The following is a 15064-nucleotide window of genomic DNA, read 5'->3' as shown; positions in this document are numbered from 1 at the left end:
AGAGCGACGATGAGGAGAAGGAGGACGATGAAGATGACGATGGACAACAATTAGTCAAGTAGGAGAACGTCCTGCAACCGACTATAAACGGCAGTAATGGTACTAAAGAAGTTTACATTACAACAAGTAGATTTTTTTTTTTGTTGAAAAATATGGGATGGGACATGTCGGGGATATTCGTGGCACAACCGACTGTGAGGCAAACATGAAAATTCAGTTTATTAATATAAATGTGTATGTATACTAATGAACATGTACGTAAAAATCATCAATCATTTTGGAAAGAATTGTGACATTCAACTAGGATCAACTTGGTTAATTTGACTAGCATTTCATAATATACCTTGAAGGCATTCGAAGTATGGAATGTTACACCATATCCAGTCCTTTTAAGAATCTTTGCAACACTTGGTATCTATGATGGTGCACACGGCGAGTTAGCCAAATGCTAATATATTTAGTACAGTATAAATGATATTTCTATTTTGATGTTGTTCTTTCTCTGTAATTGTTATTTTAAAATTTTTAATGAATTTTATGTTACACGGTATTATTAATCTATACTATTAATTGGGAAGCATTGGATAATAAATAACCTTATCAAAGGTAAAAAATTACAAAAAATGCCATTACAAATATTTGATTCTACGACTAAAAAAAAGATTTAGACGAGGGGTATAATGGACAATAGGCTCGAACTGGGTCGCGGATCTTGGATCCTTTAGTCGGATCATCATTCGGATAAACACGCGGATCTCGGGTCTACACTCGGTAAAACACGCGGATCCTAGCAGACCCGATTTGTGCAATTTTTTAGTGGTCCTATTGGGCTTACAATCAATAGGCTCGATATTAAGCTCTTGCATTTATGATCCGGATCTACAGTAATTAAAGAAAATAATAATTAGATTCATTACCTTTAAATATATTACCATAACAAGAAAAGCTTAAAATTCGGATTAGAATAATATCACTTCTCTTATATTTCTATAACAATCCAAACCCATATATTCCGATGATTAAAAGAAAATTTATTTCTTTATATTCAATTTCATTTATGAGTTTTTACCAGAAATAACAAAATCCATTTATTGAAATATTCATTTATGAGTTTTATCAAAAATAAAAGTAAATATATATGAGTCTATATATTCATATAGGAACAAATCAAGCATATTCCTTAGCTATTCTTAATCGAGAATATGCTAGCAATTAAAGTTTCAAAAAATTAGATTCAATTGCTTCAAAATCATTCCATAACAAGTAAAACTATAAATTCAAATTTTAAAAAATCAGTTCACGGATTTTTCTATACAAACCCAATCCCACATATTCCCTATATTGGAAGAAAACTAATTCATTGATATTCGATTTCATTTATTAGTTTTTATTTAAAATAACAAATTCTCTTCAAATCCATATTCAGTTGTAATTTCTACCCAAAAAAATCATAATAGCTATACAAAAAATTGCCACAAATCAAGCATATACCTTAAATATTCTTATTCGAAATTATCCTCTTTGGGGGTAATTCTCTAAAACCTAAGAAAATGCTAGGCGACTTTGGATTACTATAAATATAGGGTAAAGAATTCTATTGAACTCACCTTTTAAAGCTTTCATCTATTCTCTTCACGTTAAAGCTTGGGATCACCAACCTTGCTGACATCAAACCTTTCACATGGCCAACTTTATGTTGCAATCTCTAGGGTAACTTCTAAGAAAGGACAAAAAATCCTCATACTGGACAAAGAAGGAAACCCACAGAAAGCAACGATGAATGTGGTGTTCAAAGAAGATTTTCAAAACATATAACAATTTGCTTTGCAAGCAACATGATATGCAAGAGGTAACAATCTATACTAATAATCAGCAAGGATTGAATATTTTTAGAAATATGCTATCCTATAATAATCATTTCTTTTATATGTTTAACAGGGAAAAGCTAGAATCTAAAGGCATTTGGAAAGTATTGTGGTTACTGAAATCATTTTCTAGATAAGAAATAATGTTGTTTTGAATCAACTATCTGTTCTTTTCATCTTCTCTTTTTTCCAGAGTATCAAAATCCAATTCAAAAGTTTGCTTTACTAACTTCATATTAAGCAATATGAAGTTATATAATTCATATACAGAAGCAGTTACGATGATTAAGTATCATCAAACAATATAAGAAAGCAATTTATTGCTAATGAAAACTTTAGAAAACAATATACCAATCACGAGACTCATTTTAACAAAGATTGACAAATCAATGTTTTCTATCACAATTCTACTCATTCAAAAGTTTAACAGCAACTAAATATTCGTAAGACCTAAAAAAAGTATGCAATCCTTATCATCTAAATAACCTTAACATTGCTTCAAGCTTTTTGAATAGCTCCAAAGACAACATCATTAGAAGCCGCACAAAGTGTTCCAATTATACTCAGACATGATGATTAGCTTGTATACATGTAACCTATTAAAGCCTCGAATTTACTAAATCAGTTCTACTTACTGAATTTTACAGACTGAATAGCCACAAAGCCTCACTAACCTTTTGCATATATACTTCCATATTTCTGATTTGCTACAAAGATGCCATAAATACAGCCTCCTCCAAAAGAATTAAACACAGAGATGATCTTTGGCCTGTATAAATTGATCTTTGTATCATCATGACCCCGAATTTATAAACAGATCTTATAAACTCATAATCGTATCAGAAAACTAATCTGGGAAATCATTTTCTTTTGCCAACAAAATCACCTTCAGACAAAACTGAAATATTTAGGAAGCAAAATTAATTATAACTCTTCTCATGTAACAAAATTGACTGTTAAAATCTATACACTATCCAATTACAAAATGTATTAACTCTATTCATTGTAGATTTATAATAAGAGATTTGTTTTAAAACTAACCAATCTAAAAATAACCTCTCACGATTTGAGAATTGTTGATAATCATAATTGAAATCACAATTTAGATACCAAATTAGCAATCCTAATCCATATAAGTTCGGGTTCTTGACAATCAATGCTCAAGAGCTCTGTTCAAACAAAAAATTTCAAAGATTGGAATTTTAATCGAAACACTTGGAAAAGATAAAGTCAAAATTTGAAACAATAATAAGCTTACCTCTTTGTAGAATTCCGGTGTTGCGATTCACAGATGATAAACGAAGACATGGTATCTTGATTATCGGACAATTTTGCGAATAATTCTTATTACGAACAACCGTCTGCTTTTTTTGGGTGTGTTTTAGTGAAGACGATAAGAAAAGAACTGTTCTAGAGTTATCTGTTATGGAAAAAAAAGACATTGATCTATTCAATAAAAAAAAATCAGACGTATATCTGAAACGATCTCAAGACAATTTCGTGGGTTTCAGCCCAAAAGAATATTGTTATCTGATTCATTAATGGGCTCATAAATATTTCGTTGGGTATAATACCCTTTTAATGACAATTGGTATCTACTATTTTTTGTTGGAGCAAAACAATTGTTTGGCATTTAATTAAAATTACATATTCTATGAACAATCATAAATACTACTATTATAACTAAGTATACACCAATATTCTGCGACTGTCCAAATTATTAATCAATCACTAAAACCAATATATTAATTGTCTAAAACAACTATACTTATCTTTCTTTTTTTGGTATGAGTTATACTAATCTTTCTATTCAAAATTTATATTATAACAAACAGAAAATAAATTTGTGTACCGAAGTTTATTAAAAACACAAAATATAATTTCCCCATTAAATTTATAATTTTATGAAATATATACAATTATCTAATACACTACAAAAAGGAGAAAAAGATTGTTAAATAATACTAAACAAAACGAAATTATATATATATATATATATATATTTTTTTTGACGTCTTTGAATCGACAAGACCCGATCCATAGCCAATCTCTACTACGCGGGGTAACACGACTTAGTGGAGTCGAATTCCGGTGGAGAAGGCGGAGTCAGATGGACTTAACCACTTGACTAAAGGCACATCCCCCGAAATTATATATTTTATAAAACACATTTCGTAAAATATAAAATCCCGCACGTACGTGCGGGTCCGGATCTAGTGGAGAATAAAACAGATTCTAAAGTAAACCCGTAAACGTACACGATAATATTGAGATACACGTACACGACCGCTCCAAATAGTTACATCCTAAAAATGCCTAAATCACATGTCTTTTACTACATACGTACACAACAATATTTACTGGAACGTAATGGTACAACATTAAAGTGGTTGTAATAAATCTCTAACCACTATCTTCGTATAAATTAACATTTAAATTATTTGACTTCAAAATCAAGCTATTTTGTCAGTTATATGTATATCTCAATTCATATCATGAATATATAAACCATTCATAGACTCTACAATGTTGTTAGACATGGCTTTGTATCAATATCCTCACAATATGTTCTTGTCTAATGCTCATGTCTAATATCCTTTAATTATTTTGTGCATCATGATTTTGACTTTTTAATTCAAAATATTTGATAAATTCCTCATTTTGTATGTTTTTGCCACTAAAAAAATCGTTTGATTGCATGATAAACTTATAGTATCATTTGTGAAAAAATAATAATTAAACACACTCTCAACATAAAATGCTTTTCCTATTGTACTATTCTACTTCTGTCTTATCAGTCGAACATTGACTAAATTATCGTAGATTGGAACATCATCAATATTGAGCATCTCTACCTCACCACTTAGCAATATAGAAAAGTCATTATACACTTCATAAAAATCATTTATTATCAATAAGGTAAAACCGATCTTCTAATACTAAATTGCACACCATTACCATTCATCTCACATCTACCAAGCCCATTTGTATTCGTGTACGTAAAACATTCACCTTTACATACTTCATCAAGTATATATATAGTTAGTAGTGTACGTACATTCTTCCAAAAATCATGTCTTACCTTCCGGTTAGGGCTCACAAATGGTTGAATGTCGCAATTTTTTTCAAAATGATCGATGTTTTTTCCATCACGTACACGTTCATTAGTATAAGTACACGTTTCTATTAAAACACTGAATTTTCATTTTGGTCTCAGTTCTTATTTTTTCGAATAGGTTCGGGTTCAATTCTTATTTTTCGAATATGTTCGGTTTGATTTTTTGGTTTTAGGTATTGTTTTAGGTGTAGTTCGTACATGGTTTAAATGTTTTGTTTTTATGTTCAAAAAATATTTTAAACGTAAATATACAAATTATTTAGATGATTATGTACATATATGCACATAATTTACTACCGTGTACGTACACATGAGTACATGGTATTGTTAGTCTCGAATTGTCTTAAACAACATGATTAAAATTAAGAAATAAATTATTATTCAAAGTTATAAAAAAATGAAAATGGGTCTTAAAAGATAGAAATTTTTTTTAATTAATAGTATAAAAATAATAAATATTTATAAAATTGAAAAGAGACAAAAAAAATGTGAAAACAAAAGAAGGTGAAAAATAATAATAATCTTATTTATTATATATTTTTCATTTTTACACTGTAGCTAACGAGATTGTACTATACATATTGTGTGTACTGTAGCTAACGAGATACAGTGTATGTAACCAAACCGCATAACTAATGCATTCACTGTGATTGTACACTGGTTTCGTTGGGAAGGCAATTTTTTCTGAAGATGACATAAGCTCTCTTTCATTGCCAAAACGTGAGACAAAAACATACTCAACTGTCCTCGCCCATAAATAACCCATGAAATGATCACACAATCGTGTTGCTTTCCCTTTCAAATGCTTCTATCTCTTTTTTCTTTTCTAGCTTTTATACATCATATAGCACATCAAATTTTCGTTTAAAATTATGGACTGATTTATTTATTCGATAAAAAATGATCAAATGAAGTGTATATAACTAATTTTTTACCAAAAAATTGAAGTATATATGGGCTTCAGTATTATAAATTGACTGGTGTGCTAAATTTTTGAAACAAAGTTCTGCATATGATTACCTATAACGTGAGATGAGATCATCGTCCATCGAGATGATGTAAGTGCTGATTGACTTAAGCTTTAAACTCAAACCCCTTGACAATTTTTGGAGTAGTTCATGTCACTATGAAGCACTTGTGATTAAACTCTAGTATTATATATGCCAAAAAGAATTATTTTGCAATGGCCTGCCAAGTATAGAACCATTATCTTTTCAGTTTACGTAAACTAATAACTCTAATCCCTAGTTGTACCAGTTACCACAACTTAGTTGTACCCGAATATTCCCGAATATTCCCTAGTTGTACCAGTTACAACCCGAATAAAAGGATTCGAATCCTGGGGGCGCGCGCGTGCGCATGGAGCTCGCAACCACTGAGCTATTGTGTTTTTCGTTGAACATTTACCGATTTAATTGTATTTAACCTTTATCACCCGAAATCAACCCTCATTAAGGGTAATTTTGTCTTTCTACCATTGAGGAGTATTTGAGACAAAATTTAGAGCTTGAGGAGCCCCTGAGAATTTGTTCCTATAAATATATATGCCTTCCGTCTATTATTTTTTTTAGTTAGTGAAAATCGCCATGTAATTACAACTAATTCATTTTCACTTAAATGATCAAATTTTCTTTAACCAAAAAAAATGGGTTGCACTTGCAGCTTACAAGCAATATATATTGTGTTTACCTCTTCATAACTCATAAGTGCTCTTTTTGGGTAAATTTCTTTACAAAGCGTTCAAGAACAATTTCAATATTGCTAATTATGAGATATATGGCAACAATTGATCAAGCCATTGTTTTATAAGAATACTAGATGTTTCGCCTAACCACTCGATGCCTATAAATGGGAGTGAAAGTCTTAATTGGAAAATCAAGGCTTTCACATAAACAGAGTCACATGACTCGTAATGCATATCACTAATGTCAAAGTTGAACGTTGCAATATATCTATCAAAAGCATTAATCCTTTAAATAGTTGTGGAACAGCAAAATCGATAAGAGCAGAAAGAAAACAGCAAAAGCGATCAACAGATTCGTATTAGTCAAAACAAACATGTTTAAAAATAGGAATGACCAAAAACTAACGAATAACCATGTAATACAGTACTTGTATAAAAGGACACTGTCCCTCTTCATTATCTACAGATTAATTACTTCTAAATTTAAAAGAAGTATAGAAGGAAGGCCAAATTCAGGCAGTCAACAATGAATCGTCTCTCTTGTTTTCTACTCGTTATTGGATTGTGTGTAGGATTGAGTAACGCAGATTTCAAATGGAATGAGAAAAACTCTGTATACTTCAAGAGTTCCCTTGGTCGAAACAATGTCTTGAAGATTCATTGCACATCAAACGACGACAATCTAGGCTTCCATTTTTTGCGCCCTGGACAAACCTATGATTTTAGTTTCCATGATAGTGTTGTGAGATCAGAATTTTTTTGTGATTTATGGCAAGGGCCTAATTTCAAGTTTCATGCATCGTTTATGGCATATGAAGGTAGTGGTCTCATAGTTCATTATGGTAAAAAGAACTTTTGGGATGCTAGAGAAGATGGAATCTATTTCACTCATGGCAAAGAAATGCCCAAGTTAGAGTATAAGTGGAAATAATAATTAACCACTCAATGGATGATGGAATCTAGATAATCTTTGTTTTACTTTTAACAAAAACTTATTGTTCTTGTGTATTATTGTGGAAGGAAAAACCTTTGAAATAAAATTATCGAAAGTAATGTGAATTTTTCACTACGAAAACTTTCAAGACTTATGTCCTCACCTAAACTAATATTTGTACTTACATGATTAATGAATAATGTAAATTAAATATCTCCAAACACCGAATTGAGAAAAGATACGAATTTTATTGAGGTAACGATAATATAAACGAATTATAGCAACATTAATTAAAGATATAATTTAAATAATATAAATCATGAAGGCATGATATGATATATTTTTCCTTAATTCAATAAATCGGGCGTAAGTTCTTTCGGACAACAAAAATTTATAAATCTCATGATACAACAGATCACGAACTAATACCCGAGCACACGAGTAATAGACTCAAGCAAACTTGATCTACGATATACTTTTGAATTAAACTAAAGAACTTACTCTTGGACAAAGCTAGAGAGAGAGATGATTTTAGAATTTATGAGTGTTTTGTATTTGAGAACTTGTGAAATAATAAGAGGCGAGTTTCTTTTTATATAGTAGAAGGAGGTAGGTTTCGAGAAAATATTTTCAGAATATTCCACAAGTTACTTGAAGTGAAACTCAAGTTACTTAGAATGAATTCAAAATTTTTACTAAAGAAAATAAATAAATAACTTGTTTGAAAAATTGTCGTTTCTCATTTTTTCTGTAACTTTTCTGTAAATCGCATAAACAATTTTTAGAAGATTTTGAAATCGTAAAAAAAATTCAAAAAATTCTCAGTCCGTCTAAAGCGATAAGGTGAAAGCGGATTTATTAGGAGTGCAAAAACTGAGAAATAGTTTTAGAACTGATAGTGTTTTGTGAAATAATGAGAGGCAAGCATCTCTTTATATAGTAGAATGAAGTTGGTTTCAAAAAAATATAACGACAATTATTAAAATATACCAAAAAATATAGTAAAATTAAAAAAGTATACCAAATATTTAAAATTAAATAACTAGGTTTTTTCTCTTTTCAAGAAACTCCTTGTTAAATTCGAAGAAGATTTTTGTTTTCTTTAATTTAACTACAAAATAAGAACTTAGAGTTTTTTTTTTTTAAGATCTTCATTAAACAAAAAAACACAAAAAAAAAAGAAAAAAAAAAGTAAAAATCCCTTGATCATCGTCGTAAACTGTTTTTGCTATCTCTCTGCAAATTTTACTCTCTCGAGCAATCTTCATAATCCCCATTAAATCTCAGTTCCTTTCATGAACCCTAACTTTCGTCATTCACTTTCCCATCCAAAAAATTGTAATTTCACTTTGTTCTATCTCTAATTGCATCTAACGGTTATATATGATTTGATTCCTCCCTCTTTCTCGGGCGAATTTCGTTGTCTCAGATTCACATACTTTAAACAAGTGGATCCGTAAATTACTTGGAATAAACCCCAAGTCTTTACTAAAAAAAGAAATAATAACTTGTTTGAAAAATCCTCGTTTCTCTTTTTGTCTTTAACTTGTTTGTTTGTCTGGTCTTGTCTCACCTAACACCTCTTTAATGAACCTTATAATGTATATATCGGTGTGTGTATTTGGGGCAAAGCCCTTCCCAGAACATGTTCTCCCTTCTCCCATGTCAATTTCCGTCTGGTTCATGAAAGCCCATTGTTTTGGAAGACCCATTTTTTTTTTGTGTTAGCCAAACCCAACAACATTAAGGATTTAAAGAAGATTTCAACCCTCATTGGACAAATTTGGAAACGATTTTCTTACTCCTCACCTTTTTTATCAATCTAATTATTGTTTTTTCTCACCATTGAATATGTGTTACTCCATTTAAAAAATGGTGCTTCCCATAAAATGAATGATGTATTTATGATGTTTAGATAAGGATTAGTGTTAATATATCTTGGTTTCTACATATTAAACGTGTTACTTGTCTATTAATTAACTCTTTTGCATATAACCCGAAAAATTATCTAGTTGGTTTTATATATGTGACATAGTTAGACGTATCAATATATCATTTATTTATTTAAAACAGTTGTAATACGATTGTCTATGAATAAAAAAAAAGGAAAAAAATCGAAAATGAAATTTCGAAAGGAAAACAACTTGTAAAAGCGGATCATCTGGCACAAAAATTCGTACAGAACCGCTTCATATCACATTTGTAAACAACATTCCCCAGGAATGGCTCTTTTGAGCTCTGATTAATTTCGGATGACAAAAAAAAAGAAGGGAAAACAACTTGTAGTACTACGAGTTTTATGTATTAAGTTATAACCTAAAACCTCTGTCAAAAATATATTATTAAATATTTCTCATAATAGGAAACACAATTGATATATGTCAATATTATAACACCCTGGTTTCAGGAATATGGTGGTACATGTGGAGAGATTTAAAAGAATTGATTTGGCCACCTATGTCACCAAAGTGCACTTATCTTTTCGGTCAATTGTCCTGAGAGAACTCCATAGTTAAGCGTGCTTGGGTTGAAGTAGTTTCAGGATGGATGACCTTCTAGGAAGTGATTGTCGGAACTGTGTGAGTGAGAACAAAACACATGAAAAGATCATGTGGTGATTTGGGGGATCGGTAAGTCTTTAAAGCCTCCCGGACGTAGCGGACCGGTCGTCGGACAGTGGTGGGCCTATGGGCCCAAGAGAGGATGTAGGGCCCACTGGTAGGGATGGTCGGGGCGTTGAAAATGGTATCAGAGACGAACCCAGACGAGTGTGGAGTCAAGAGGACTCACACCGCCCGGGGTGACGGTCTTGGTGCGCAACGTGGACGTTGCGATCTGTTAGTGGGGTGAATTGTAACACCCCGATTTCAGGAATATAGTGGTGTATGCGGAGAGGTTTAAAAGAATTTATTTAGCCACCTATATCACCAAAGTGCACTTATCTTTTCGGTCAACTGTCCTGAGAGAACTCCACAGTTAAGTGTGTTTGGGTTGGAGTAGTTTCAGGATGGGTGTCCATCCAGGAAGTGATTGTCGGAACTGTGTGAGTGAGGACAAAACAGAAGAAAAGATCATGTGGTGATTTTTAGGATCGGTAAACAAGTCTTTAAAACCTCCCAGACGTGGCGGCCCGACCGTCGAACAGAGGTGGATCTATGGGCCCGAGAGAGAATGTGGGACCCACTGTATAAAGAAACAATAGTATTTTCACATTTCCACCAAATCTTCTATGATCCCAAAGATTTTTTTTATCTTTTGATAGTGGAGGGATCTTTGTTTATCATCGTCAAACAAGATACAGTATCACTATTTAATTTAGATACACATGCGTGTGCATGTTTCATATAATAATTAAATATTTTCTAAATTTAAGAGTAAACATATATACTCTCATATGATTACATGTCATAGAAATCTAATTTATTATTCCGAATCTCACAACAACAAAAAACTGATTTGCATAGGAATGAATCGATTGATTGCGTTAAGGAAAAATATGATCAAAAGATTTCTTTAATATGTATTTTGATCGAGCGTATCTAAAATAATGACGATATGTTTTTGACTTGTCAATTCAGAAAAATGTACCAATGAATTTTTCTATGACCCATTCGAGCATAATATTCATTGTCAAAAAGTATATTATTAATATTATTTCTCTTAAAAAAATGTTTATTATATTTTTATACATACATTAAATTTTAATCCGCGGTACACCACGGGATGATTTATTTTCAAAGTTAGTATAAAACTATTTTGTAAATTATATCTCCTTATAACATATTTATTTATATTATAGTTTGCAATTGTTATTAAGTAACGATATACCATGAATCCACGAGACAATTGTTAATAAACTGAGGATTTAACCCGTATTAAAGCGGCATGTTAATGATATTTATAAATATTGATTCAAATTCGTCCGCCATATAAACTCGTTCCGAAATATAACCCGTTCCGTAATTTTTTAACCCGTCCCGTGATTTGTTTTTATTTTAAAATTTAATGATTTTTTATTATATATAAAAGTTTACAAATCATATCATTCTCTAAGTCATTTATATTTTAATAAGCTGAATATTTAATCTGTATTAAAGCGGCATGTTAATGATATTTTAAAATTTTATAAATATTGATTTAAACTCGTCTACCATATAACTTCGTTCCGAAATATAACATGTCATGTAACTTCTTAACCCGTCTCGTGATTTGTTTTCTAAAAGTAGTAATTTTTAAAATTTAACGATTATTTATTAATATATAAAAATTTATAAATCATATCATTTTCTAAATCATTTATATTTTAATAAAATAAAGATTTAATCAGTATTAAAGCGGCATGTTAATGATATTTTAAAATTTTATAAATATTGATTCAAACTCGTCCACCATATAACTTCGTTCCGAAATATAACCCATCCTGTAACTTCTTAACCCGTCCCTTGATTTGTTTTCTAAAAGTAATAATTTTTTTAATTTAACGATTATTTATTATATATAAAAGTTTGCAAATTGTATCATTTTCTAAGATATTTATATTTTAATCTTTTATTATTGTTGATTCAAAAACCCGTCCCGCCAAATCCGTCCGGCCAAAAAACTCATTTATTTTATTAATGTTGATCTTATTTATGATATGATTCAGAATCATTGTCTAAATATTTTAATCGATGTAAAACGTTGAACATACATTTTCGTCAATTGGATAATATATGTCCGTTTTTAAAATTTTGAATCACAGTATATGCAGAAAAAAAAATGATTTTTTTTTACTTTATGTATTATATGATGATTCAAAACATTTAAAAACAAATCAAACAAAGATGATAGGAGAATAATAATTCTAAATCCTAATCAAATCTTCTAAATATCTAAATTATTAAATATGGAATATCCGGTGTATGAGTTGGGTTAAATATAATCCGACCCAACAAACTTTTTATTACCAAAATTTGTAAATGGGTCAGGTATCCAAAGTATCCGAGAATAATTTTACCCACCCGACTCAAAAGTGACTGCAAAAATACTAGTATAGATATTAAGAAATTATTTAGTTTTTTGTTCTACAATAATTTTTTTTAATTATCTACATAAATACTATTCAACCAATAATAAATAAAATCTATATATACATTTTTGGAGACATTTTTGAAATAAATCCTGGAGTTGGCACTTATTTACAATGTAATGCCATTGACATTAATTTTTAAGATTTGTTTTTTAATTAAATATATGTAAGATTAGGCGGAAAATAATCGGATTAGGCGGGAATTAATCGGATTAGGCGGAGAGTAATCGGGTGACTGATTTTTTTAAGGGATTAGTCATTAATCAAGGCGGAGAGGGTGGGCCTAGCGATTAAGCGGAGAGTAATCGGGTTAGGCGGGGATTTTTAGAACATGGCCATTTATTACCCTATATTATCAACACAAAATCGCCCAAACAAATATTCATACCAATGGAAATATTTTTAATACTACTAACAATCGGAATTCAAAAAAGCCGTATATATATTTTACAAACAATTATTATAATTTTTATATCTAAATCAATAAATGTTTTATAATACTATGAATATTTGAACATATCAACATTTTAAATTAACACATTACGGGTTATATTACGGGATGGAATTATATGGCGGGACCGAGTTATATGGCGGGATGAGTTTGAATCAAAATTAATAAAATTTTAAAATATCATTAATCCGTGCCTTCTATACGGGTTAAATCCTCATTTTATTATTTTGGAAACCTGTAATATTAGACATATCAAATCTGTCTAATTTAGTTAAGATTGTAGAAAACAAAAATTGTTGCATAGTATAACGTTACTTAATGACAATAATAAACTATAAATTATAACTATCTTAAAAATGATACAATTTACAAATTTTTATATAGAATACATAATTTTAAAAATTTTAAAATCATAAATTTTAAAAAAAATCATCTCGCGGTGTACCGCGGGACAATCCCTACTTGTATAGTACAAACGGTCACAAAAAAAATATAAATTAACATTAAAAGTAGAAGACATTATATTAAATTAAACAATTCGTTTTGCCTAAAACATTATTTATTAAGAGCAGAGGGAGTAATAATTACGACTTATATCAATGATAAGTTTCTTAATGTTAATAAAATATATAATTTCACTTTCACATATCAACTAAAAGAAACAAATTATATGAGATAATTCACATTTGCGTTTAGAAGGCAAAGCTATATTCAAATTTTGAATGAAAACACAGAAGGCAACTCAAATGTGCAAAAACAATCATGATCATACGTATGAAAGAGTTTATATATCTATTATTTGAAAATTATGAACTTGAGTTCTGAAATCAATATCAAAGTTTACTGACCACAATTATTAAACAAAAATTATAAGATAGAGAAGCAAGAATCAACCTTAGTCATTGTAAGTGCAAAGGCTGCCACCAAACTTAACCAAGAAAAATAAAATATGAACTCCTTTTCCCCCATCACTAATCATTCTTTTTGTTTCTTTGATTATTATATTTCTTGTTTTATGTTTGTTTATTATTTTAAGGCTTATCTAGATTGAACCCATCTAAATATAACATTATGACTTTTATTATTATTGAATTTCGACTTCACTTTCAAAGCCAATAAAGGTGATCGATGGACATATGCTTTTGGCCATATGCTAGAGTTTGATGACCTTACACAAAGACAACAGTCACAACCTTTTGTAGCTTTCTGTGTTTAATTTAGAACTGAGAAGATTTATTTGTATTCGTACAACTAGTCTTTATTGAATAAATTAAAACATAAGCTTTAATTTGGCCTAAAGAAAACACAATCATTTGGAAGATGTGGAAATGATATAATACATTAGTTCGAAATCTCCTTTTCAGCCTTCTTCTTCGAATTCGAACATTTAATCACTATATTTTTTGGCATGATATTATTAGTTGCTTTTTTGAAGTTTTCAAATTATGTGTATAAACAAGTTTAATAAGAATATCAATTCAAAAAAATTTTGTCATCAATATATATTTTTCTTCTACCATAGATCATATTAAAATCGGGAAAAATGTCGCAAATGCGCGAACTTTCAAATTTGGGACAAAAAAAGTCTGAACTATAAAGTTTAGGTTGACTTTTTGACAAAATAGTGAAGTTTAGTTTGACTTGGCCATTTCGGACATACCGTTAAATTTCCGTTAACCAGACGATCACGGTGTTAAATTTACGTTAGAACTCTTCGTTAAGTCTAAACGACGTCGTTTCGTTTCATTAGATAATAAGATGAAAATTTGCATCCATGGAGAATCGAACAGCTGACATACTAGACTAATGAGAGGCGCTCAACCAATGCGCTACAATAACATTATGGTATCATACCAAACAGAACATATATAAACTAACAAATAACTATGTAAAATTCATCAAAACTATATACAATTATTAACAATCAAATCCGAGCAAGGGTCA

At 30.1% G+C, this 15064-nt stretch overlaps 1 protein-coding gene and 1 long non-coding RNA gene across 2 annotated transcripts; one reads left to right on the top strand and one right to left on the bottom strand.

Moving 5' to 3' along the window:
• Positions 1–590: 590 nt before the first annotated feature.
• LOC110226754 lies at positions 591–3242 on the bottom strand. Its single transcript, XR_002330678.1, has 3 exons — positions 3124–3242; positions 1608–2634; positions 591–879 (listed from the first exon to the last, which is right to left on the bottom strand). It is a non-coding gene; the product is annotated as an uncharacterized LOC110226754 (long non-coding RNA).
• Positions 3243–7100: 3858 nt separating this feature from the next.
• Positions 7101–8119, top strand: LOC9304847 (S-protein homolog 9). The gene has a single exon (XM_002870794.2). The coding sequence runs from the start codon at positions 7194–7196 to the stop codon at positions 7596–7598; it is 405 nt and encodes a 134-aa protein (XP_002870840.1). The 5' UTR covers positions 7101–7193; the 3' UTR covers positions 7599–8119.
• Positions 8120–15064: the final 6945 nt, after the last annotated feature.

The sequence above is a fragment of the Arabidopsis lyrata genome (assembly GCF_000004255.2).
Source record: "Arabidopsis lyrata subsp. lyrata unplaced genomic scaffold ARALYscaffold_7, whole genome shotgun sequence".
NCBI classification, from domain to species: Eukaryota; Viridiplantae; Streptophyta; class Magnoliopsida; order Brassicales; family Brassicaceae; genus Arabidopsis; species Arabidopsis lyrata.
This window is presented reverse-complemented; position numbering and strand designations above follow the sequence as displayed.